At 61.6% G+C, this 24,828-nt stretch overlaps 1 protein-coding gene across 1 annotated transcript in view; it reads right to left on the bottom strand.

The window, feature by feature from the left end:
• Positions 1 to 24,828, bottom strand: part of RASA3 (RAS p21 protein activator 3) — a 103,130-nt gene that overhangs the window by 16,627 nt on the left and 61,675 nt on the right. The window contains exons 6-18 of the mRNA XM_007466353.1: positions 21,778 to 21,872; positions 13,804 to 13,880; positions 10,245 to 10,325; positions 8,061 to 8,133; positions 6,318 to 6,394; positions 5,443 to 5,547; positions 4,041 to 4,197; positions 3,596 to 3,744; positions 2,934 to 3,048; positions 2,163 to 2,237; positions 1,424 to 1,547; positions 989 to 1,095; positions 117 to 194 (exon numbers count right to left, since the gene is read on the bottom strand). Of these exons, the coding sequence (XP_007466415.1) occupies positions 117 to 194; positions 989 to 1,095; positions 1,424 to 1,547; positions 2,163 to 2,237; positions 2,934 to 3,048; positions 3,596 to 3,744; positions 4,041 to 4,197; positions 5,443 to 5,547; positions 6,318 to 6,394; positions 8,061 to 8,133; positions 10,245 to 10,325; positions 13,804 to 13,880; positions 21,778 to 21,872 (1,313 nt within the window). The remainder of the gene's footprint in view (positions 1 to 116; positions 195 to 988; positions 1,096 to 1,423; positions 1,548 to 2,162; positions 2,238 to 2,933; positions 3,049 to 3,595; positions 3,745 to 4,040; positions 4,198 to 5,442; positions 5,548 to 6,317; positions 6,395 to 8,060; positions 8,134 to 10,244; positions 10,326 to 13,803; positions 13,881 to 21,777; positions 21,873 to 24,828) is intronic.

Below are 24,828 nucleotides of genomic sequence, written 5' to 3'. Positions count from 1 at the left end.
CCGCCGGGCCCCCCCCCCCCACGGCCCCGCGGGGACTCTGGGCAGTGCCTGCTCCTCGTCCTACTACTCCTTCCTCCTCCTTCGTGTTGAAAAGAGAACTCAAGTCAGTGACTCACGGACTTGGACTTGGACAGGCTGCCAAGAGTCTGAATGGTCTTCGAGACAAGCGTCAGCGTCCTCGATGTCTGCGGGTCCTGCCGGAGTCGGGAAGGGGACGGTCTCACAGTTGAGCCGTGAATGAGCCCAGAACCACCGCCGACAAAACGAACGACACCCCTAACAGCTGCACGGAGCGAGTGTCGTCCGTGAGTGAGCAGGTGAACTCGCTGGCGCTGGATTCGGAGGTCCCTGTGGGCCCTCCAACCCAGGTGGCTGCGAGCTGCTGACATGCAGGCTCTCAGACCACCCCTGACCCCAGACCCCACGTTTCCAGCAAAGGAGCGGACCCCCCTGGTGACCCTGGGGCTGAGTCTCCCGGGAACCCAGCCTGGGGGCCTCTCACCCTCCACACGGTTCGCAGGCTTAATTTAAAACCAGCAAAACCAGGAATGGACCCATCACCCTGGGCTTTCCGCCTGGCACTGTGGCCCCCTGGCACTCTCTCTGCAAGGGCTCGGGCCTCGGGCCTTTTCACGGTGGGAGCTCAAAAATCATCTGCCGACCACATGGCCTGAATGATGACTGATATCCATGCTCCATCTTCCTGTGTGTGGGCAGTGGGTAACGTCCTAACAAAAGCCCACAGAGGAAGCCCTGGTCACACCATCCAGCGGTTTTAACAACACAACTTTGATTAGAACGTCTTGAAACCTTCCTGAGACAAAGACATGAGGGCACGTGGCACGTTCACAACCTAAGCCACCACCTGGGGCTACCTGTGCACTGCCCCGGCTCGGCTCACGCGAGCTGCCCCGGCCACCTGCTGGCCCAGGGGGCCAGATGGTCAGGAGGTCTGGTTGACTAGTTTCCGGGACAGGTGCTCACTCACCGTGTGGTGGGGTGTGAGCTGGAAGAGGTTGGGGGACAGGATGGCTGGAGCAAAGAACCTCAGGAAGATGAAACTGCTCACGGCCGTGTACCTCACGTCCAGGTCATCTGTGGCCAGGACACAGAGACAGCGACTCACCGGGGCTTCTGGAGCCGCAGGGAATAACCGGGGGCCAGGAAGAAACTGGGAACCACTGGGACAAAGCTCGGCTGTGGCCTCCGGGTGGGGCTGGGGCCCAACTCACACAGGGGCAAGTGCAGACAGGAGCCGGGGGCCCTGCCCGCCGTGCAGCCCCCATGCTGGTGCCTGACCCTGCCCACTGGCTACGGGGTCAGAACCCTCGTTATGGGGCCCGGAACGTCCGTCTCTGGCTGGAGGCCTCCGTCCAATGACGGGTGTGAGTGTCCCCACGGTGTGGGCGCCATGAGCACTCGCCTTGGAAGCGCTTGGCGGCCGCTTCTCTCAGGGAGAAAAAGATGTCACACATGACGGTGGGGCAGCTCAGCCCCGATGCGGTGATGACGCTGAAGACGCGGTCCACGTACTGCCGCAGGTTCTCCTGCAAGGGGGGCGCTCAGTGCCGTCTGCGCCAGACTCCCCTGGGCTTCCGTGCCCCACGGCCGCCAGGAGGGGCGAGGGCGGGGCTGGGGTCCCAGAGCAGCAAAGACAGACTTCCCGTCGCGGGTCAGGAGCAGCGCGCCGCAATCACAGTGACCCACGCAACCAACCAGGGATGCGGGTGGAGGGAGCACGCTGTGTCCCCCACATTGACTGACAGCCTAGAGGCAGCGCCCGCAGCGATGTGACCTCCCGCATGCCAGGACCGGTCTCTGCTCTTTAGAGGCAAAGACTTGGCATAATTCGCATGACGAAACCACACGGAAAGATGAAAACAGGGACTTAGCTGTTTTAAAAATTGGGGCAGAGCTCCAGGAGCAGCCAGAGGTGGCTCAGGTTGGGGACCCGTGTTTGCTGAGCTGAGGGAGACGCCCCCAACCCATGGGAGGCTCCCGGTTATGGGTGGCAGGAGGTGCAGGCCGGGCACAGAGCAGGGGAGGTGGTGGCTGGCGCCGGCGGGTGGTCCCCCGAGGCCGCTGTAGCTCAGGCGCCTGCCACCGCCCACCATCCCGGGGGTCGCAGCGTCCAAGGCGCTGGAGGGCGAGCCGGGCCTCACCGTGTTGCTCTCCAGGCTCTCACCGTCCTTCAGCCTCACGGGGTCGATCTCACAGGACTTGTGACTCTGACAAATCTGCGGAGAGCGTTGAAGACACGCAGTGCGTGAGCCGAGCCTGGAGCCCAGGTGGGCGGGGTCACGGCGGGCGAGGCGGGCCTGGTCCAGGAGGGGCAGCTTGAGGCCCGGCCTAGGAGGGGCGGTCCTTCTCGAGACTGCAGCGCGGCAGGCTGACACGGGATGAGGCTTCACCAGTTTATTAACGTTTTACGTCAAAGTGCTCTCAGGGTTTGGCTCACAGATCAAACGAGAATCTATTCTCAATTCCCTCAAAGGACCGCAAGGACCGCAAAGGACCTGTTTTTTGGTGAAACTGTTCTGGGGGAAACACCCCCTCCCAGGAAGGTGTCAGTAAGAGATGGAGGGTCACTCCTCCCAGGGTGTCTGACCGGCGCAGGGGTTTGGGGTGGGGGGGGACAGCAGCAGGGCTGTCTCTCTGGCCTCGCGGATTCGGGGGAGGAGGCATCCTCGGAAGAACCAGGTTTTCTCTTGCATGTCATCCTGTCTTAGCGGAATGATGGACTTGCTTAAGCATTTTTCTAATTTGAGAAAACAAGGGAGATTCTGGGATGCTCAGAAGGTCCCCTTGGGAAGCCGGGGAGAAGCTGACATGGAAGCCACAGTTCTGGGCTTAGGTGGGGCCTGGGGCTGTGGGCTCTGTGTCACCTGCCCTTCCCTCGGGACTCTCTGGCCCGCCAGCAGCGCCCCCCTCACCTCCTCTATGGTGGGCTTCAGGGTGACGTGCAGGTAGTGCATCCCCGCCAGCTTCATCGTCTCGTCAATGCACTTGGATGTTAGCGAGTTTCCTCGGAAGATGGTATTGGGATCCCTGGAAACCAGTGTCAGATAGGGAGGCATCCAGGGGGCAGGGAGGCCACCTGACCGACGCCTCGCAATGGGGGCCTGAGCCCTGGGCCTGCCTGCCGTGTAACAAACCCACCGCGGCCACCGCCGGGTCCCCAGGGCGCAACAGCCGTGCGCCCCCCACCCTGCGCTTCGAGGGCCTCCTCTGCTCCTCAGGGCCTGGGGGGTCAGCACGGGAGGCAAAGCCCAACCTCACGACACCGCCAGCAGGGCACGCTCTGGATCCTTCTGAGCCAACAGTCCCAGGGAGCCACTCCTAGCAGAACCCACCTCCCCGGAAGGCACGCGGGCCCAGCCTCAGGAACGGAGCCGCCCCCGAGGCACCCAGTGCCCCGCTCACCGCTCCGTGCCACGTGCCTCCCAGTTCCCAGGAGAAAAGGTGCATTTTTAAAAGAGCAAGTGTGTCTCTGAAGGAACCCTGACCGTGTGGCTTCCTCTGGCCGCCCGGACCCCCGTCCAGCCCCTGACCAGGCCGGACCCCCGGAGGGTCTCGGGGCGCGCTCGGCACTCACTGGGTCCTCCGGACCTCCGCGCTGGCGATGGCACTGATGAAGGGCACCACCCGGCCGTAGTGCAGGAAGAGCCGCACCAGCGGGACGGCCGCCTCCTGCTTCTCCCGGCAGACCTCGCCCAGGATGTGGGCCGCAGACGCCGAGACGGGCTGGGGAGACAGGGCGTGAAGGAGGCGAGCCCCAGGCCCAGACCCCGGCTTCGCGTGCGCCCAGCGGGTCTGCGCCTCCCCGCCGCACCCACACACGGCACAAGGGCCGGTGAGCAGAGGGCCATGACCCTGGGGTCACTGTCAGACAGAGCGCCAGGCGTGGGCCACGCCGGGTCCTGTGGCTCTTGCTGCGGGGGGCGTGAGGGCTCCCATCCCCAGCAGAGGGAGACCCAGATGGTCCCGAACACACGGCAGGCCCCAGGTGGGGCTACGGTGCGCCAGCCACGCAGGTATACCTCCACGTCCGCTGACCGCAGAAGCAGGTCCCGCAGGGCGCTGTAGTAGTCGGAGGGGAAGACGTGGTCTTCCGTGTAAACCACGTTCAAGCGCAGGGAGCCCAGGTCCTCCGGCTTCAGGCTCTTACTGCCGTTGTCCCGGGGCTGAAGGAAGTACCTTGTGCAGGACACACGGACGAACAAGGCAGCTTGAGGCAGCGGCTCCCCAGGGACCCCGCTTGGCTGGTCCTCCCGTCACAGGCTGTGTCGGGGTCTGAGGCAAGGGGACTCGGGAGATTCTGCAGGACACCCCGCTTAAGTCCCTCTGCCTCAGTGGCCCCAACCTGACACCCCCGCAGGGTCCCTGCACCTGGGGCGTCCCCCATCTGACACCCCCGCAGGGTCCCTGCACCTGGGGGGTCCCCCATCTGACACCCCCGCAGGGTCCCTGCACCTGGGGGGTCCCCCATCTGACACTCCCGCAGGGTCCCTGCACCTGGGGGTCCCCCATCTGACACCCCCGCAGGGTCCCTGCACCTGGGGGGTCCCCCACCTGATATCCCCGCAGGGTCCCTGCACCTGGGGCGTCCCCCACCTGATATCTCCGCAGGCTCCCTGCACCTGGGGGGGTCCCCCACATTGTATACTTCGTGCTGATCACACAGAGCCACAGACTCAGATGCTGGGGTGGGGAAGCGGGAGGGTCGGGGGAACAGGTAGGACAGGAGAAGGGGTCACGAGCAGTTTAGGAAACTGCGGTAAAATAATTTTCCCCTGAAGACTGACACCCGACAGCGGCCAGCCCTGAGCAGAGCCCGGGTGGAATCACCCTCATAAGTGCACGCCGGGGTGCTGGGCTTGTGCTGCAGTGCGGGCGGCACCAGGCACACGGGTACCCAGCGGTCCTCCTGACGGCCGCTCTCCCTCTCCCGGCGCAGCCGGCGGCCTTGCAGGCACCCGGCTGCTCTGAGCGCATGTGCTGGGCGGCTGTGGGCTGAGGCACTGGCCACTGGGGCCGCCCGTCACAGCCCTGTCACGAGGCAGGGTCGCCTGGGGCACTGAATCAGGAATTCCAGTTTCCCCAGGGCACAACCCAAATTTTACCCACCCGGGTCTGCAGGCATGCAGGGCTCTGGTGTGTGGCGTGGGGTGCGTGCACCTGCCCCCGCCCAAGTGTCTGTTGCGGGGACGTGGGGAGTGAAGCCAGTCTGGGGCCGGAGCGGCCGAGACTGGCATCTGCTCCGTCATGCGATGTGACCTGGAAGCCCCAGTGAAAGGGAACCGGGCGCCCTGGAGATGAGAGAGGGAGATGGGGCGCAGGACGGTGGTCTCCGGGACACGCGAGGGTTTTGAGTGCGGTGGGGCACGGCTGGCACGGCCCCCTTCCGTGCGGAGGCCGCTGCGGGGCCCCGGGAGCCCTCACCAGGCCTCGTGGGGGCTGGACTGCCGCAGCACCTTTAGCGGGACCCTCAGCTCCCCCAGAAACTCGTCCCCAAACTTCAAGTTACTGGCGTTCCAGAGGTCCACCCTGGAAAACAGCAGTTGTGCGGGGCCTCTTACCGGGCGGCGAGGAGGGGTGGGGGCCCTGCGCCCCCGAGCTCTCCCCAGAGAACCTGGGGCACAACGGGACGGCGCCTGAAGGCCACGCTGAGCACGGCTGGAGCATGAGGTCGGGCAGTTCAGGCCCTTGGAGGGACAAGCCCGCCTGCACGGAGCCCCACCCCCATGCCTGTCACTGCTCGCGGCCGGGCTCGCGGGAGGGACCCGATTCTGCCCCCTCTGAGCTTCCGAACCTCAGGCGCCTCGGGAAACCCTGACCCACAGGAAAGCGGATTTTAAGTGATGTCAAATCTGGAGAATCCCTAGGGTTCTCGTGAGCAGGGTCCATCGGACCTAATGCGGTCACCCCAGCCTCAGGCTCATGACCTGTCCCCTGACATGGGGGCGGTGCTGCGGCCGGCGCGGCAAGAGGGCTGGTGAGTCCCCCAGCGGACGCTGCGACCTGGCACAGCGAGGCCCCCGAAGCAGCGGGACCGCGAGCCAGGCCGGGCCTTGCACACGCAGAGAGGCTCGGAGCCTTCGCCCTTCAAGCCGCGGAGGATACTGCAAAGCGAACACACACCACCTTTGACCTTTCGCCACCACCCAACATCCTCGCGTTAAAATAATCCAGAAAATGGAAGTTCCTTTCCAGCCACTCCCCAATGTTTAAAGACAAAGCAGAAAGCAAGCCCGAGAGGGGAAGTCAGGCCGCCCCGCCGAGCCGGAACCTCGACCCCGAGCGCCTCCCGCGCTCACCGGATTTCCAGCTTGTCCACGTCCTCGTCCTCGAAGTCGAAGTGGGACTTGCGGTTGTAGCTGCAGGGCCTGGTCACCTGGGGGACGGAGGGAGACCGTCAGGCCTCTGCTGCCCCTGGCTGCCCGCTCTCCCTGCACTGGGAGCCAGGCCCCCTCGTGCTCATCTGTGCCGGCCCTTGTGGGGCGAGAACGGCCACCTGCACGTCACCGGGGCCGCGGCCCCCACGCCGCCGTCCTGCTGGTGGCTCGCGTTCTGAGGGGCAGCCGGGGGCTCTCGTCTGCATGCACTTCCGCTTCTGTCTTAAGAGCCTCACTACTTCCAGTGAAACAAGCCTCCCTCCACTGCTCAGGGAAGACTGGGTGGGGCAGGCAAAACCCAAGAAACCCCAAACCAAACCAACCAAACAAAAAATCAACGTCTTGATAATCTGGCAAGTATTAATTTGTCAGCATTCAACTCAAAACCGGGTCATGCTGGAAGCAACAAACAGCCTTTCTGCCCAGGGAAGGAAGGACAGTTCCTAGGAATTCGAGCTTCAGGGCAGGAGGGGTCTTCACGTGGGGGGACAGCACCCCAGAACTCTCAGAAGTAAGCAACTGAGGGTCTTTCTGCCAAAGCCCCGGGGGTGTGCGTTTCAACTGCATTTGTGCCACTGAAACACCAACCTCAAAGTAAAACACTTCGTCAAACTGGGGGTTGTTGGTCTTCTTTTTCACTTTTGTCTTCTTTGCTTCCGACCTGTAATCCAGGGGGAAGATCAGGGCGGAAAACAAACACTGTTGATGCCGAATCTCTCGGCTGAGGCTGGGCCACCCAGCACGCCAGTCACGTGGCCTAAGGGCATCTGTTTGTCTCCAACCCCAGACGGTATATGCAAATCAGGGCCCTTTACTGAGCCAAAGGTACCCTACTGTGAAGCTCAGAAACGCCCTCTTTTCACAAAGCAACTCTGGGCAGTAAAGGAAACAAAAGGACGTTATAATCGCACACCCTCGTCTGGCTCACCTGCTCTCCCGAGCGGGGAACCCGACCTCGCCCGCCCCCTCAGCCGAGGCTGTACTTGCCTGCACGGTCCCGCCAGGGTCACCGTGGCGTAGGGGTCACACTGCCCGTTCACGATGGGGAGGCCCTGGCACTCGAGGATGCTGAGGAAAGAAGTGGGAGGTCAGGAGGGGACCCGAGGCCAGCGGGCCATCTCTCAAGGCCACCCTGGGGTCCGGGAGGGCAGCTGTCTCAACAGCTCTCAGGCCAAGAGCTCTGAGTCCCTGTAAAGTGCTTCCCAGGGGCTCCCGTCTAATAAACAGAGATGGATGCGCTGGTCAGCAGTCATGAGACATCTGGAGGCAGGAGAAGGTGTGCGTGCAACCAGGGAAAAGGGAAAAGCAGCCCGGTTGCGGAGGACACGTTGCTGGTGTCGACTGCAAAAAAACGCACAACAAATAATGTTGAGACTTGTTTTATTTGGTGGACTTTCTGAGGACTCCAGCCCGGGACGCAGCCTCTCAGAAGGCTCGTTAATTTGTCAGCATTCAACTCAAAACCGGGTCATGCTGGAAGCAACAAACAGCCTTTCTGCCCAGGGAAGGAAGGACAGTTCCTAGGAATTCGAGCTTCAGGGCAGGAGGGGTCTTCACGTGGGGGGACAGCACCCCAGAACTCTCAGAAGTAAGCAACTGAGGGTCTTTCTGCCAAAGCCCCGGGGGTGTGCGTTTCAACTGCATTTGTGCCACTGAAACACCAACCTCAAAGTAAAACACTTCGTCAAACTGGGGGTTGTTGGTCTTCTTTTTCACTTTTGTCTTCTTTGCTTCCGACCTGTAATCCAGGGGGAAGATCAGGGCGGAAAACAAACACTGTTGATGCCGAATCTCTCGGCTGAGGCTGGGCCACCCAGCACGCCAGTCACGTGGCCTAAGGGCATCTGTTTGTCTCCAACCCCAGACGGTATATGCAAATCAGGGCCCTTTACTGAGCCAAAGGTACCCTACTGTGAAGCTCAGAAACGCCCTCTTTTCACAAAGCAACTCTGGGCAGTAAAGGAAACAAAAGGACGTTATAATCGCACACCCTCGTCTGGCTCACCTGCTCTCCCGAGCGGGGAACCCGACCTCGCCCGCCCCCTCAGCCGAGGCTGTACTTGCCTGCACGGTCCCGCCAGGGTCACCGTGGCGTAGGGGTCACACTGCCCGTTCACGATGGGGAGGCCCTGGCACTCGAGGATGCTGAGGAAAGAAGTGGGAGGTCAGGAGGGGACCCGAGGCCAGCGGGCCATCTCTCAAGGCCACCCTGGGGTCCGGGAGGGCAGCTGTCTCAACAGCTCTCAGGCCAAGAGCTCTGAGTCCCTGTAAAGTGCTTCCCAGGGGCTCCCGTCTAATAAACAGAGATGGATGCGCTGGTCAGCAGTCATGAGACATCTGGAGGCAGGAGAAGGTGTGCGTGCAACCAGGGAAAAGGGAAAAGCAGCCCGGTTGCGGAGGACACGTTGCTGGTGTCGACTGCAAAAAAACGCACAACAAATAATGTTGAGACTTGTTTTATTTGGTGGACTTTCTGAGGACTCCAGCCCGGGACGCAGCCTCTCAGAAGGCTCGGAGGGACTCCTCTGAATAGGTCGGGGGGAGCCAGGATATACAGGAGCTTCTGCAGCAAAGACCAGGTAGTCGGAACACCAGAAGATTACCGTTAGTGAAAGAAAACCCGACATCTCCAGTTAAGGAAGATGTGTGGTGAGGTACGGGAGTCTGGGCTCACTGGAATCGTTCCTTTGACGTGCACCTCAGCTCTCTGGGGCCAGCGTGCTGTGCTTTCCCAGCCGGAATCACCTAAGGGGTGCCGTGGGGGCAGCCACAGCGGCTGCAGGCTCGGGGCCGCAACACCCTTTGTCTCCTGATCCGGCAGCTGACATTCTTCGTCCACAGTGGAGATCTCCCTGAGCGAAGCCCCTGCCCTCCCTTCCTAGGAGCTCGAGAGAGAGGTCCGCCCGGCCCAGCCTGCCAGGTAGGAACTGTGGTGAAGTCTGTGTTATCGGTGGGGACCTGAGGGCCCAGCACCCCAGGGGCTTAGAGCTCTAGGCCGGGCGTTGCCTGCAACGCACCTCTCGGGCCGGGAGGCCCCGTCTCAGGCTTCACTCTGCCGACCGCCCCGGCGCCTGGCCCCCTTTGGGTTCTGGACCGCAGTCACTCCAGCTCTTGGACTGCCCTTGTCACTCCTGCACCTGTCACCCTGGGCTGTCACTGGACAGCTCCTGCTCCTGCTTCTGGCTGGATGCTGGGCGCTGTGAACTTCACGTCGCTGGTGCCCGGATTCTGGGCTCATCCGCGCCATCAGTGGTTGGGGTCTCTTGTCTGGAGAGCAATTCTCGTCTGTGGCTTTGTCCGGGAGGTGCCAGCAGCCTTGTTCAGGGACAGCGCGGCCCGACCGCCCGGTGCGGCCCCTGGAGTCCGTGCTGAGGGTCGGAGTGAGCGCAGGCTCTCCACTGGGCTGGTGGAAACTCCAATGACCCCCAGCTCTATGGCCCTGTCACCCCTCTGCCCCCTCGCCTGCCCGGCCCTGAGGGACTCCACCTTGCTCGTTGGCGCAGGTCTGGGGAGTGCCACGAGGTCCCCTCCCCTGCAGAACGTGCCCACGGTGGCCTTGATGCCCCAGCTCCCATCGCCTAACCCGCCTTGGGCCCTGCTGGGGATGCCTTGCTGGCCATGTCGCCGACGCACCTCCAGGACGGAAGCTGGCCTGCAGCGACCTTGTCTGTTTCCCCACTTGGGGGCCTACCCTACTGTGAAGCTCAGAAACGCCCTCTTTTCACAAAGCAACTCTGGGCAGTAAAGGAAACAAAAGGACGTTATAATCGCACACCCTCGTCTGGCTCACCTGCTCTCCCGAGCGGGGAACCCGACCTCGCCCGCCCCCTCAGCCGAGGCTGTACTTGCCTGCACGGTCCCGCCAGGGTCACCGTGGCGTAGGGGTCACACTGCCCGTTCACGATGGGGAGGCCCTGGCACTCGAGGATGCTGAGGAAAGAAGTGGGAGGTCAGGAGGGGACCCGAGGCCAGCGGGCCATCTCTCAAGGCCACCCTGGGGTCCGGGAGGGCAGCTGTCTCAACAGCTCTCAGGCCAAGAGCTCTGAGTCCCTGTAAAGTGCTTCCCAGGGGCTCCCGTCTAATAAACAGAGATGGATGCGCTGGTCAGCAGTCATGAGACATCTGGAGGCAGGAGAAGGTGTGCGTGCAACCAGGGAAAAGGGAAAAGCAGCCCGGTTGCGGAGGACACGTTGCTGGTGTCGACTGCAAAAAAACGCACAACAAATAATGTTGAGACTTGTTTTATTTGGTGGACTTTCTGAGGACTCCAGCCCGGGACGCAGCCTCTCAGAAGGCTCGGAGGGACTCCTCTGAATAGGTCGGGGGGAGCCAGGATATACAGGAGCTTCTGCAGCAAAGACCAGGTAGTCGGAACATCAGAAGATTACCGTTAGTGAAAGAAAACCCGACATCTCCAGTTAAGGAAGATGTGTGGTGAGGTACGGGAGTCTGGGCTCACTGGAATCGTTCCTTTGACGTGCACCTCAGCTCTCTGGGGCCAGCGTGCTGTGCTTTCCCAGCCGGAATCACCTAAGGGGTGCCGTGGGGGCAGCCACAGCGGCTGCAGGCTCGGGGCCGCAACACCCTTTGTCTCCTGATCCGGCAGCTGACATTCTTCGTCCACAGTGGAGATCTCCCTGAGCGAAGCCCCTGCCCTCCCTTCCTAGGAGCTCGAGAGAGAGGTCCGCCCGGCCCAGCCTGCCAGGTAGGAACTGTGGTGAAGTCTGTGTTATCGGTGGGGACCTGAGGGCCCAGCACCCCAGGGGCTTAGAGCTCTAGGCCGGGCGTTGCCTGCAACGCACCTCTCGGGCCGGGAGGCCCCGTCTCAGGCTTCACTCTGCCGACCGCCCCGGCGCCTGGCCCCCTTTGGGTTCTGGACCGCAGTCACTCCAGCTCTTGGACTGCCCTTGTCACTCCTGCACCTGTCACCCTGGGCTGTCACTGGACAGCTCCTGCTCCTGCTTCTGGCTGGATGCTGGGCGCTGTGAACTTCACGTCGCTGGTGCCCGGATTCTGGGCTCATCCGCGCCATCAGTGGTTGGGGTCTCTTGTCTGGAGAGCAATTCTCGTCTGTGGCTTTGTCCGGGAGGTGCCAGCAGCCTTGTTCAGGGACAGCGCGGCCCGACCGCCCGGTGCGGCCCCTGGAGTCCGTGCTGAGGGTCGGAGTGAGCGCAGGCTCTCCACTGGGCTGGTGGAAACTCCAATGACCCCCAGCTCTATGGCCCTGTCACCCCTCTGCCCCCTCGCCTGCCCGGCCCTGAGGGACTCCACCTTGCTCGTTGGCGCAGGTCTGGGGAGTGCCACGAGGTCCCCTCCCCTGCAGAACGTGCCCACGGTGGCCTTGATGCCCCAGCTCCCATCGCCTAACCCGCCTTGGGCCCTGCTGGGGATGCCTTGCTGGCCATGTCGCCGACGCACCTCCAGGACGGAAGCTGGCCTGCAGCGACCTTGTCTGTTTCCCCACTTGGGGGCCGATCCCCCTCCGCCGGCACGGCTGGCTCACATGGCGTCAGCTCCTTAGTCCTTTGTGGCGGGAGAGGGGTGAGGCCCCCTGTCCTATCCTGGCCGGAAGCAGAGCCCTAACCCCATACTCAGATGCCGAGGATCTGAGTGCCCTGCCTCCTCACTCACTCCTGCGCGCTGGGCGGCCTGGGCGGCTGCCGCCCCTCTTGGGAGCCTGGTGGTCCTGATGCGTTACGGGACCTCTTCTCTCGGGGCGAGGGCCTGTCTCCTCCGCTCCTGCTCCAACGAGCAAGGTGGCCCCTTCTCTCTCCATTTCTCCACCACTGTGCTCCGCCCCGCTACACAGGCTGGCCCTCAGGGACTTTAGTGAATCTTTTCAACTCTTTCTCTTTTCACTATTCTTTCTGGAATTTCTGCACTTCTCTCCCTGCTATAACCTGGTCTGGGGTCATCTTCCTCCCTCTGTGAACTAACTCGTCACTAAACAAGTATCTTCAGGCACATTTCCAGGGACAGGCACAGAACCCTGAGCCAGCCAAGAGCTTGTGCAAGGGGCTGACACCCTGAGAAGCCCCCGGGGGCTCAGGGTCCTGGCAGCCACAGGGACAGCGGGTGGGTCACGCATGGGAGGAACACGCAGGGCGACCCGTCGGGTGGGCAGGTGGGAGGAGGTCTCAGGACAAGACCGACCCTCCCTCAGTCGGGGGGCTGCTGCCTCTGGGGCTGGAAGCATGAGAAGGGGCTCACTCGCCCCCTCCCGGTGCCAAAGCCCAGAGTTCAAGGCAAACGCATTTTTATCACATTCAGTTGTTGATCAGGAAGGTTGGGACAGTGGTGCATTTTGGATCTGCAGAGATAACGGTTTTCCCGGCAGCAGCTCAGACAGGAGGAGCGGTTCTTCCCGCAGCTGGCGTCTTGGAGAAGCGCTGCCAGATGAAGGGCAGCAGCCGCCCGTCAATGTCACTGCCGCTCCTCACAGACCACCGTGAGGAAGGCGCTAACCAACACGCTGACTGGCCCCAACTGCAGTTACACATGCCGGAGAAAACGAAAAACTGATACACTGACACCTGGATGCAAAACGCACAACAGGAAAACAGGTGTCATGGGCACAAGGTACCTTCCTCCCTCAAACGTCACTTCACCAGTTGCACAACCTGGGGGTCACAGCTCAGCTGTACAACCTGGGGGGTCACGGCTCAGCTGTACAACCTGGGGGTCATGGCTCAGCTGTACAACCTGGGGGTCACGGCTCTGCTGTACAACCTGGGGGTCACGGCTGCTTGCATCACATCCGACCAGAGTGTATTTCACTGGAAAAGGTATATTCACACCCCAGGCACTTGTTTAAGCCGATCCCATACACACATGTGCACACTCACACGTACACACCTGCACTCTCACATTCACACCTGCACACTCACCCGTGCACACCTGCACTCTCACATTCACACCTGCACACACGTGCACACCTGCACTCTCACACCTGCACACACGTGCACACCTGCACTCTCACGCTCACACCTGCACACACTCACAGTGCACACCTGCACTCTCACACTCACACCCGCACACACTCACACGTGCACACCGGCACTCTCACACTCACACCTGCACACACTCACACGTGCACACTCATCAAGCATACAGGGTAGAAGGGGCTCCGATTTCGGGGTCGAGGTCTGAGGTCAGGCCCCAGCTCTGCCCCCATCTCACCGTTTCCACAACCCCAACCTCTTTGCCTAAACGTCGCCCTGAGTAACTGGTTATTTGCAAAAGCCAAACGCGTCACCTCCAGGGTGAGCAAGGATGTTAAGAAAGTCATCTGTGGAATGCCCAAGTCTGAGAATCCTGAGTCATTTGTTTAAAAAACATGAGCCACCCCGCTCCCTGGGGGTTAGACAGTCCTGGGCAGACAGGCCGTGGCGGCCGTCCCGTGTCTTACCGCGTGGCCAGCTTGTGGCAGACGACACCCGAGTCGGTGATGACCTCACTCAGCCTCAGCGCCAGGTGGACCTTGCCCTGAAAGTGACAATGACAGGGGGTCACAGGGGGCCCACAAGCAGTGGGAGCTCTTGGGCTCCGATCACAGACTGGTGACACGTGACCCTGCGTGGCATCCACGCACGTCCAGCTGCCCGGCTCAGATCCCAGAGCATTAAAGAAGCTTCCAGCCCACTGGGCACGACGCTGAGAGCAGCCACTGTTCCAGAAGAAAGAAAAGGAAAAGGCACTGGAGGGAGCAGCATCCCAAATGGGCCTGACTGTCTGCTCTGGGCTGTGTTCACTCATGCGCCGCAGGCCCCGGGCAGGCGTGGGCAGCTCTGCCCAGGCGTCTTGGTGCTTCTGTGTCTGCGACAGGCAGGGTCGGAGGCCAGGAACCTCAGCTCTGCTCTTTAGGAAGGAAGCGGACGCTCATGCGCACTCTGGGAGGAGGGGCAGAGCAGCTGGGGTAATGGAGCAGCTGAGGCTGTGCTGCCCCCCGTCTGCCTGTGCAAAGGGGGCCGGCTGAGGACGGCGAGTGGGCGGGGCGGACACAGCCAGGGCGTCATCAGGGCCACGAGGAGAAGCGGGGAGACGAGCTCCCGAAAAGTCCAACAGGACGATGCATGATGCGTGTGTTTCCGTGAGTGAGCATTCGGTTAAATTAAACTGACTTTCCTTAGACACGGAGGTGAACTGGATCCATTGTCTCCAAGGTCCTTTCCGACTGAAACCCCTGGACCCTGCAGCCTGGGGAGAGCCTGTGAGGGCCGCCACGTCTCAGGAGAGCCCAGGACGCGGTGGGGATGGCTCACCGGCTGGGGGGGTCGATGTGGGGCGCTCAGCCCCGCACGACAGTCGCCCACGGCAGCGCGGGGCCCCGACCCCAAGCGGGAGCATCCGGCACTCCGGGCCGTCTGCACGGGGCGTGTGCGGACCTGGCCAGCGGCTCCTGGGCCCAGGATCCTTGCTGCTCTTTCCGCCCCAGGGAAGCCCACTCCAACAGCGGCCAGACCTTCCCACCTGCTGCTTCTAAGCTTGACCTGAGCCACCAGAGAAGCGTTTCGACAAAATGCCAGCAGCACCGATTATGAGAAAGGGAGAGGCTGGACCCGGACACGCAGCCTGAGGATGGGGGTAGCGGGGAGCACCCCCAGCTAGAGCCCCGCCCGCCAGACAAGAGAAAATAAACAAGAAACCAGGGTCTGGCCATGAGAAGGGTCAAGGGCGATACCTCCATCACCCCAGACCCTGTTGTCTCCTACACACCTCTCGGGCCCTGCACTGGTAGGTGACACAAGCTCCCCATGATAGCGTCTCCCACTCAGAGCAAACCAGCTCCGGGATCGCGAGCTTGGAAGCGAGCAGGTGCCCCGGGCTGCAGCAGCGTGGTGGTGGTGGGGGGGGGGGCGGCCTCACGCATCAGACACCTCGCCCACGACACTGACACGGGCTCCCGACGACACGGATGCCTCCCTGTGGGGAGCCCAGGCCGCGGGCGGCGCTCACGGCCGCACACGCGTCCAGGCCCCCCAGCCGCGGGCAGGGCTGGGTGCCGCCTTCCCGGCCTTGCCCTCACCTGCGGGCAGGCAACCCGCGACAAGTCCCGCGAGGTGGGACCAGCCCGAAGGCATCACAGCCACGCGGCCCGGGTGACACCAGCATCCCGACCCAGAGTCACATCTGTATCTGCGGAGGCTCTGACGGGGCCCGCCCCTCACGGGGACGCACTCGCCTAGAGCAGTGGCTCTTCTCACAGTGGCTCGGGGCGTCCGCCCAAGCGCCCTTCACCTGCCAGGCGCGGACACAGGGTCCACGGCGCACCGCAACCCTCGCGCGCGGCAGGCTGGTCTGACAGTGAATCCTTGCGGCTGGTAACTGGGGCGGCAGTGGCGGGGGGGTGGGTGGCCTCCCTGTGCGGGTGGAAAAAACAAAGTCCCCAGAGGCCAGTGGCGCATCCTGAGCTACCCGATCCTCAGCACTGTCCCTGGAGCGGGCACTGCCGTCCTTATAATAAAACAAGAACGCATAGACTGACGGCCTGGAAACCAGCCCAGCAGGAAGCTCAGCTGTCACTGGTGGCCCGGTCAGCCTGGTGTCCTTCGTCACACCCCAGGTGCACGGGCGCCCGCTCTGAGGCAGACGGTGGACCACGGCCGCTCAGACCGACGCATCCCCAGTGGGGGACGGACGCGGACTGTGACCCTTGGCGCTCCTCTCCTGGGGCAGCGCGTCCTCCAGGAGGGGGCAGATGTTGTCAGCTGATTCGTGCTGTTACATATCGGGGGCTTTGGTGGGGGGGGGGGCGGCCTCACGCATCAGACACCTCGCCCACGACACTGACACGGGCTCCCGACGACACGGATGCCTCCCTGTGGGGAGCCCAGGCCGCGGGCGGCGCTCACGGCCGCACACGCGTCCAGGCCCCCCAGCCGCGGGCAGGGCTGGGTGCCGCCTTCCCGGCCTTGCCCTCACCTGCGGGCAGGCAACCCGCGACAAGTCCCGCGAGGTGGGACCAGCCCGAAGGCATCACAGCCACGCGGCCCGGGTGACACCAGCATCCCGACCCAGAGTCACATCTGTATCTGCGGAGGCTCTGACGGGGCCCGCCCCTCACGGGGACGCACTCGCCTAGAGCAGTGGCTCTTCTCACAGTGGCTCGGGGCGTCCGCCCAAGCGCCCTTCACCTGCCAGGCGCGGACACAGGGTCCACGGCGCACCGCAACCCTCGCGCGCGGCAGGCTGGTCTGACAGTGAATCCTTGCGGCTGGTAACTGGGGCGGCAGTGGCGGGGGGGTGGGTGGCCTCCCTGTGCGGGTGGAAAAAACAAAGTCCCCAGAGGCCAGTGGCGCATCCTGAGCTACCCGATCCTCAGCACTGTCCCTGGAGCGGGCACTGCCGTCCTTATAATAAAACAAGAACGCATAGACTGACGGCCTGGAAACCAGCCCAGCAGGAAGCTCAGCTGTCACTGGTGGCCCGGTCAGCCTGGTGTCCTTCGTCACACCCCAGGTGCACGGGCGCCCGCTCTGAGGCAGACGGTGGACCACGGCCGCTCAGACCGACGCATCCCCAGTGGGGGACGGACGCGGACTGTGACCCTTGGCGCTCCTCTCCTGGGGCAGCGCGTCCTCCAGGAGGGGGCAGATGTTGTCAGCTGATTCGTGCTGTTACATATCGGGGGCTTTGGGGGAGGGTGGTATAAGGTAAATAAAACACAAACACACACACATCTCGGAGAGAAACCCCTGCAGAACAACCCAGGATCTGCAGCTCAGAAGTTCACACCCATCCTCACTGCACAAACAATCCCACCGCAAACACCAACGCCCGCGGTGGCGCGGGCCACACCCTGCACAGGGCAGGCAGGAAGTGTGGTTTCCCAGGCTCGGCCTCTGCAGGGCACGCGACCTTCCATGGATGCACAGCTACACACACAACTGCCCCCTCCGCTTGTTTTGACCCCAGCGGGAGCCCTCTCCCCAGGGAGGCGGTCACAGGCCCACCTGCCAGGCTGAGGGCAGAGGTGGCCATGCCTTCCATAGGGGCCGGAACCCCAGAGCGGGGGTCCAGCTGAATCGTGCTCGTTAACAATTAGCCCAGGCGGGACGTACTGAGACTTGGCCGGAGTCCTTGCACTGATGTTGGTGTGTGAGATGAGAAGAGAAACCTTAGGACAGAGCACTGAGAATGCTGATTTCATAGTTGCTCCCAGTCTCATTTAAGGAGAGTAAGGATAAGACGTTGTTTAAAAAAACAGCTGGGACTGAACAGCATCGCCCACCCTCACGGAACATCCACTGGGGTCGACCGACCTGGCCTAAAACACGTCAGCAAGTCTAGGAAAATAAAAATTACATCACAGCTGCTCTCAGACCACAGTGGAAATTGAACTAGAACTCAGTGACAGAAAGACAGTAGCTAGAAACTCCCCAAGTGCGTGGAGGTTAAAGAACACACTTGCACATAACAAGCAGGACAAAGAAGTTTCGGGAGAAACTGAAAAATACTTTGAATTCATTTCTTTTCATAAGTGAAAATGAAATAAAACATCAAAATTTGTGAAATGCAGCAAAAGCAATGCTTAGAGGGAAATTTAAAGCAGCGAATGCATAAATTGGAAAAGACGAAAGGCAAAAATCAATAATGTAAGTTTCTAACCTTAGGAAACTAGAAAAAGAAGAGAATTAAATCCAAAGTGAGCAGAAAAGAAATAATAAAAATTAGAGCAGAAATCAATGAAAATGAAAAGTGGAAATCAATACAGAAAATAAACAAACCAAAGCTGTTTTTTTGAAAAGATCAATAAAATTGGTAAAGTTCTAGATAAGAAAAAACAGAAATGAAAGCAGGGCTGTCACTCCTGGCTGCAGAAAATCAGCAGTGGGTCCGACAGGGGATCCGAGACATCACCCACCTGTCACCCAGGGGGGCCCAGAGCCCAAGGTGGACCCCACTGTAAGCCGGGGGCTTCAGCGAATATAAGGTGTCAGCCATAGCAAATGCACCCAGGACGCTAGCAATGGTTGGGGGAGGAGTACACGGGGTTCTTCATACACTCCCCTCAACTTTTCTGCAAAGATAAAACTGCTCGAAAAATAAAGTTTATTAATTAAGAGAGAAAAGCACCGGTGTTTCCTGTGCAATTTTCTCAGGAAGGCATCGGTCCCTGGTCTGCAGGGCCCGTGGCCGCAGGCAGGGGCCCAGCAGCACATGAGCCATCACTGCCCTGTCCTCATTCTGCACAGGGCCTACGAGGCCGGGCGGAGGTCAGCGCAGAGCAAACCCGGGCGCAGGCGACTGAGTGCTGGACCTGCAGCCCCGCTGGAGCTGAGAGCATCGGGAGGGGGCAGGGACGTGAGGGCGACCAAGAGAAGCAGCCACGTCCTCGAGGGGAGGCGAAGGCCACCCCCGCTTCTCCTTCCGACACTCCCGAGCCTTAGAAAGACTCTCGGGTCCTTGCAGGTGTATGGCTGCAGGCGCTGACTGTTGGGGAAATCCTCAGACAGGACGGCAGACACACAGAGGACGCTCCCAGGGCGTCCACTATGAGGCCAAAGTTACTGCCCTGTCGCTAAAGGTGCAAGAGGAGGCCACGGGCTGGGGGGCTGCGGCTCTGCTGGGGCAGCCCACCTGCCTCTGCCTTTTCGGAACATGTGCTCCAAGAACGAGTTTCACAGAAGCCGCTCAACGCAGAGCTCGCGGCTGCCGGCGTCCTCGGAGGATCGGCAGGGGCCCTCGCGGACGTGAGCATGCACCTGGCCACCCTGCCCGGCGCGGACCACGGGTAGGGCCGTCCCTGCCGACTGCCTCATCCAGAAGGTGCCCGGCTGGGGACAGGGAAGGAGCAGAGCGACGGGTCCTTTTTTTTTTTTTTTTTTTTTTTGGCTGCACGGGGCCCTCTCCCCGCTGCGGCCTCTCCCGCCGCAGAGCACAGGCTCCGGACGCGCAGGCCCAGCGGCCACGGCCGCTCCGCGGCACGCGGGACCCTCCCAGACCGGGGCACGAACCCATGTCCCCTGCATCGGCAGGCGGACTCCCAACCACTGCGCCACCAGGGAAGCCCTGACGGGTCCTTTTTAAAGAAGTGACTGAGCAGAGACCTTTACAAGCATCAGCTCCAGAGGGAGGCCAGACGCACTTTCACTCCTCTCTTCCCCCAGTTCCATGACTTGCTGGTCTCTCGTGGGCCCCGGCTTTGTGACACTCCCTGTCTGCTGCCTTTGTGAATCGCTGAGCAGATAGCTGGAGAAGCCGTATGTGTCCCCTGACCTTCGTGGCTGCAGAAGGTGCATAACTGCCCCTTCCGCGGCACGTGGGATCTTCCCGGACCGGGGCACGAACCCGTGTCCCCTGCATCGGCAGGCGGACTCCCAACCACTGCGCCACCAGGGAAGCCCTGACGGGTCCTTTTTAAAGAAGTGACTGAGCAGAGACCTTTACAAGCATCAGCTCCAGAGGGAGGCCAGACGCACTTTCACTCCTCTCTTCCCCCAGTTCCATGACTTGCTGGTCTCTCGTGGGCCCCGGCTTTGTGACACTCCCTGTCTGCTGCCTTTGTGAATCGCTGAGCAGATAGCTGGAGAAGCCGTATGTGTCCCCTGACCTTCGTGGCTGCAGAAGGTGCATAACTGCCCCTTTAAAGGCTGCTGCCCGTGGCACCTGACAGGTCTCATCTGGAGAGCACTTGCTCGGTGCCTGGAACTCAGCGGCCGCCACCGCCCAGTCCCGCTTCCATGGAATCACCAGTGGGTCGGGACCCATGTCACGGGGACCATCAGGGAATGGCCCGGACGTCCTCAGGCTGCAGGTGGACACACGCGTCACGTTCCCAAGGCTGCGGTGACCCAGCGGCTCCAGATCTGGACAGTGGTGGTTACACAGCCACACGCGTGAGACGCACCCACGGGGACGTGCAGGCACACGCGGGGCTGGTGAGACCTGAATGGGGTCGGGGACCCTGTACCAGTTATGTGGATGTCACTGTGCGGGACCCGGGAAGGGACATGGCCCTGCTTCCTATTTTCAGTCTTTGAGTATAAATAGGAGAACACACAGCTTGCTAACCATTACTCCCTGTGCAGTATTTCCTGTGGCTTCCTGTGACTCTGTAACCATTTCAAAATTAAAAGTTGGTTTTTTTTGAAAAGGCAAGAAAAAGGAAATGCTACACTTGGCAACAAAACAGAACTTAAATCTGGGGACTAAACAGCAGGCTCATCGCGGCCACAGGTGGCATCTCTCAAGAACGACGGCGATGGAGGCAGGCGGGGCCCAGGTGTAAAGCACACACGGCAAGGGGTCCGGAGGCGATTTCCTGGTCTCCTGAGCAGCAGTGGCCGCTGTCCTCCTGGACTTGGGGCTCCGTGACTAGTTCTGAGGAGTCCCCCAATTTCCGCAGCACGTGTGGGCCCCTCGGTCGGAATTAACTGAGCGTGAAGCACCCTTACGATGCCCCTTGGGCTAGGCTTCTCAAGGCGTCCCTCTGGCTGCCTCTTTGTCGAAGTTTGAGCATCGGCCCCAGCGGCCACCAGGGGCCTTGGCAGCGGACACCCGGGGCCTTGGCAGCGGACACCCTGAGCCGCCGGTGTAGAGTTCCAAGCCCGGCCAAGGCCCCAGGTCCACGAGGAGGCATGCTGATGCTGGGCCGGGAGCCCGGGGAAGGCCTCGCGAGGTGCCCACTTGGGGATTTTGTCCGCGACACCTGCTGTTTGACCCTGCTGTTCACAAAACCCCGCTTTACAGGGGAGGAAACCGAGGCTCAGAGAGCACCAGAGCCACACACTCTGCTGAGCTGAGAGCAGGCCCGGCTCGGCGCTGGCCCCGGAATTCCAGGCATTGTCTGGGCTCGGGGACGGGCTTGACTGGAAACTCATGCCAGGGTCACCAGAGAAGAGGAGATGCAGGCGGGCCCCCGACGGGCGTCTCCTGGACCCTGAGCATGGGGAGCGGCCCAGCTGGGGGAGAAACCCCCAGTCCTGGGGTGGGGGCACCTTGCACCGGTCAAGGGGTCACTCCCAGTTAACACATCGCCAGGGCGCTGGGCGAGCCCCAGGTTCGCTCAGGCCAGGGGACGTCACCACTCCGGTCACTCGCTTCAGTCCCAGCCCCGCCTTGCTGAGGGCAGGGAGCCCGGAACACACGCGGGCACCTCCAGTGGGCAAGGCCCACAGCCTTACGTCTTCTCACCTATTCTCTCTTTACCTTCAGTTACGCGTTGCATTCTTTCGCATGTTACATTTTTTAAGCTGCACGACTAAGTCCGACAGTAACCGATGGAACAAACCAAATGCATAAGCCCAGGAGGACATACGCAGGGGACAGCTTGCTAAGCCTTGCTCCCTCTGAAGACCAGAGTCCAGCGTCTATGTCTCTAACCACAATCAGGCCTCCTCCGCCAAGGCCCCCACGTCCCGCGGGCCCCGCGAGGCCTCACCTGCACCTCGGAGTCGGCGTCCACGTGCTGCAGCTGGAACCACGTGTCCCGGTTGTGGTACTTGTGCAGGTCTTCCTTCCGGATGGCCACCTTCCCTGGAAGGTCAATGCAGAGGAGACCAGTCACGAGGGCACCAACCCACCCAGCCAGCAGGGCTGGGAGCCGTCTCCACTACCTCTGCCAGTCACTCCAAATGGGAAATCCAGAACAGACCGTCGGGAAAGAGACGATGCAGTAAGAGCGACAGGTGCCACGTCCACCCTGAGCAGAGCCTGTCCCGAGGTCACTGCCACGGTGTCCACAGCCTGGGCGTGGACGGGAGCCTCTCCCCCCCCACCCAGGCTGTGGAAGACGGGGGCACCCGGTGCAGACCCTACAGATAAGGGAGCGGCTATACCAGGTGCATTGCTCAGGGCCCAGAGGGCGGCGTGGGGATGGGGTGAGGCAGCAGGCACCCGGGGCAGCCACGTCCCGGCCATCCCTGCCCCGATGCCCAAGCTGCAGAGCGAGGCAGGGCAGCGACTGCCGGGAGGGCTTTGCTGCAGAGTCCCTGGAAGTGTGCGGGTGCCCATATGAGCTGTGGCTTAGAATTCACGTGTGTGCACGTCTAGCTCACAGGCAACGCGCACAGTCGGCTCACACAGAGTGTGCACATGCGTGTGCGTGCACATCTAGCTTATGTAGCATGTGTGCACACGTGTTCCTGTCGGGCCCATGGAATGAGCCGGGTTATCGCCCGCCTGGGTCTATGAATCAGTGTCTCTCAAAGTGTAATCACAGGCCACCCGCATCAAAACAGCTGGAGAGTTTCCTAAATGCAAGTTCCCCGGCCCCATCCTGCGTGAGAAAACAATCTCTGGGGTGGGGCCCTGGAATCTTCGTTTTCACGAGGTCCCCAGGGAACTTCTGTGGGTCCCAAAGTTTAAGGATGTCTGCTCTCAATAGTTTTACATTCCTGACATAGGCTTGGTACTTAGGAGCTAGAATTTCAATGAAAATACACATGTAAATATACGTGTGTGATGTACATTACCTGACATAGATTTATAGTATTTAAATATCCATCTACCACTGTCATGTATTGTTCATTCACCTTGTTTATTCCAAAGACATATGTGGCAGCTAGCAAGCACACACCCCACAGCTTGGGAGGACAGAGGGCAACGGGCACTGGGCTGTCCTCCTGGCCCCACATCCCGTGGCCTCGGGGACGGGGACCACGCTGTCCACCAGGATAGGGGAGTCGGATGCTTGCCCACGTGAGCATCCCTGCGTACACATGTATATACATGCAATACACACGTACACACACATAATGTCTTAAGTACATTGTAAATCACATACGGAAATAGGGACGATAAAGGACAACATAAAAGTAAACGTTTTTTAAGTTCAGGTGTTCCTGGCATACAGCCCAGGACACACTGCCTAACTCGGGATCGCTGTCCAGTTACCAAAGGAGACGTTTTGGGCCCCTGGCGCCGTCTCACCCCGCGTCATCTGCTGCTTGGGACGCTCCCCAGGCCCCTGTGGCCACCCTGCAGAGCCCCAAGCTGGCTGGCCCACCCTGCCCTCACCCCAGGACGCAGAGTCCTCTCCGCAAAGGGACTGCTCTCCGTTTCCTGTTTCTTCAAAGACTTGTGCTTCTGAGGAGAAGCACCCGGCGGCCTCACAGCGGGGCCGGACGCCCCAGCTGATCCTGGGGCTGCCCACACATGCTGCCCGCCAGCCCCTCGCACCCTCCCCTCACGTCGCCCTGCAGCAACCCCGGCGCGAGGCGGCGGCTGCTGGTCACAGACGTGGCCGGCGTCCCGCCCGTGGGCTTCGGGCCTCGTCGCTGCAGCTCTGCCCTCTGTGCTTCTCCTACCAGTCCTCCCCAAACGCCCCCGTCCCACGAGGCCCTCCAGTGACGTCACCCCCTCTCCGGCCTCCCCTGGGGCCCGCAGGGCAGCCTCTGCTCTGCTCCCAGGGGCTCACACGAGGCCTCGCTGGGGCCCAGCCACCTGCTGGTTGGTAGGCTTAAGGGAAAGGACACTCTGCAGTTGGCTCCTGGGGGAGCTCAGACCATCACCCAACGTACACGCGGCGCGTCTCAGAGCGAGAGGCGAGGGCGGCTCGGCTGTGAGGACGGGGCGTCGGCCCAGAGGCCCGTGCAAGCACCCCGCCAGGCAGCCTCCACGGTCCCTTCCAGCGCGCGGTGCCCCAGGGGCCTGCACCCCTCTCCTCTGGCTTGTGCCTCCTCTGAATGTGCCGTCCCTTTGCTAAGATGCACTGCGGGCCCACGGGTCGCCAGCTCCCAGCTGCTCGACGCTGAGGTTCCTCCCGAGACGTGCGCTTGAAAGGCGTTAGAAAATGCTTGCTTCTCTCTTGTTAGCCCATCTTCCGTCTAGTTTTGTAGGGGTCCAGCCGGGGAACCCAGGTGGGTGAGAGAAGGGTCTTGCCCTGCAGTCTTCACGCCTGGTCTCCAGACCCGACAGGCGCACCCACCGGGCACAGACGGGAAGCTGGAAATAAAGCAGGGACACGCCGGCCCGAGTGCCACGGGCTGAGTGCGGCGGAGTCGGGTCTGTTTACTCCCCACCATCACCTGCGGCAGCCCCGTCTCCCTGCCCACTGTCCCCGCAGCACCTCAGCACGCTCACCTCCCACCGTCACACAGCCTCGGGAAAGGCCAGGCTCGGCGGCTCAAGGCCAGCCCTTCTGTCCACTTGCGAGGTGGACGCAGCACAGCTGGCTCCGAGGGTCAACACACTGCCCACATCAACCTCGCTGGCTCAGCTCTAGCCACGCGGACCCATCTGCAACCAAGTCCTGCCCAGACACAGGCCTCACAGGGCACTGAGGCCACGGCACGCAGAGTCCGCAGGTGCAGGGCAGGGGCAGAGGACAGAAGACACACAGCGCACAGGCTGCAGAAAGAGGGGCTCCACAGGGACTCAGAGAACCGGAGCTACCGGCCACACAGGCCTCTCTCCAGCCAGCATCAAGTCACAAGGACTAACCCCACCCTAACCCCGGTCCAGCCCCGCCCTGCCCCTAAACCCCGCCCCC

Source organism: Lipotes vexillifer, unplaced genomic scaffold, assembly GCF_000442215.2.
Source record: "Lipotes vexillifer unplaced genomic scaffold, Lipotes_vexillifer_v1.1 scaffold791, whole genome shotgun sequence".
Lineage (NCBI taxonomy): Eukaryota > Metazoa > Chordata > Mammalia > Artiodactyla > Lipotidae > Lipotes > Lipotes vexillifer.
This window is presented reverse-complemented; position numbering and strand designations above follow the sequence as displayed.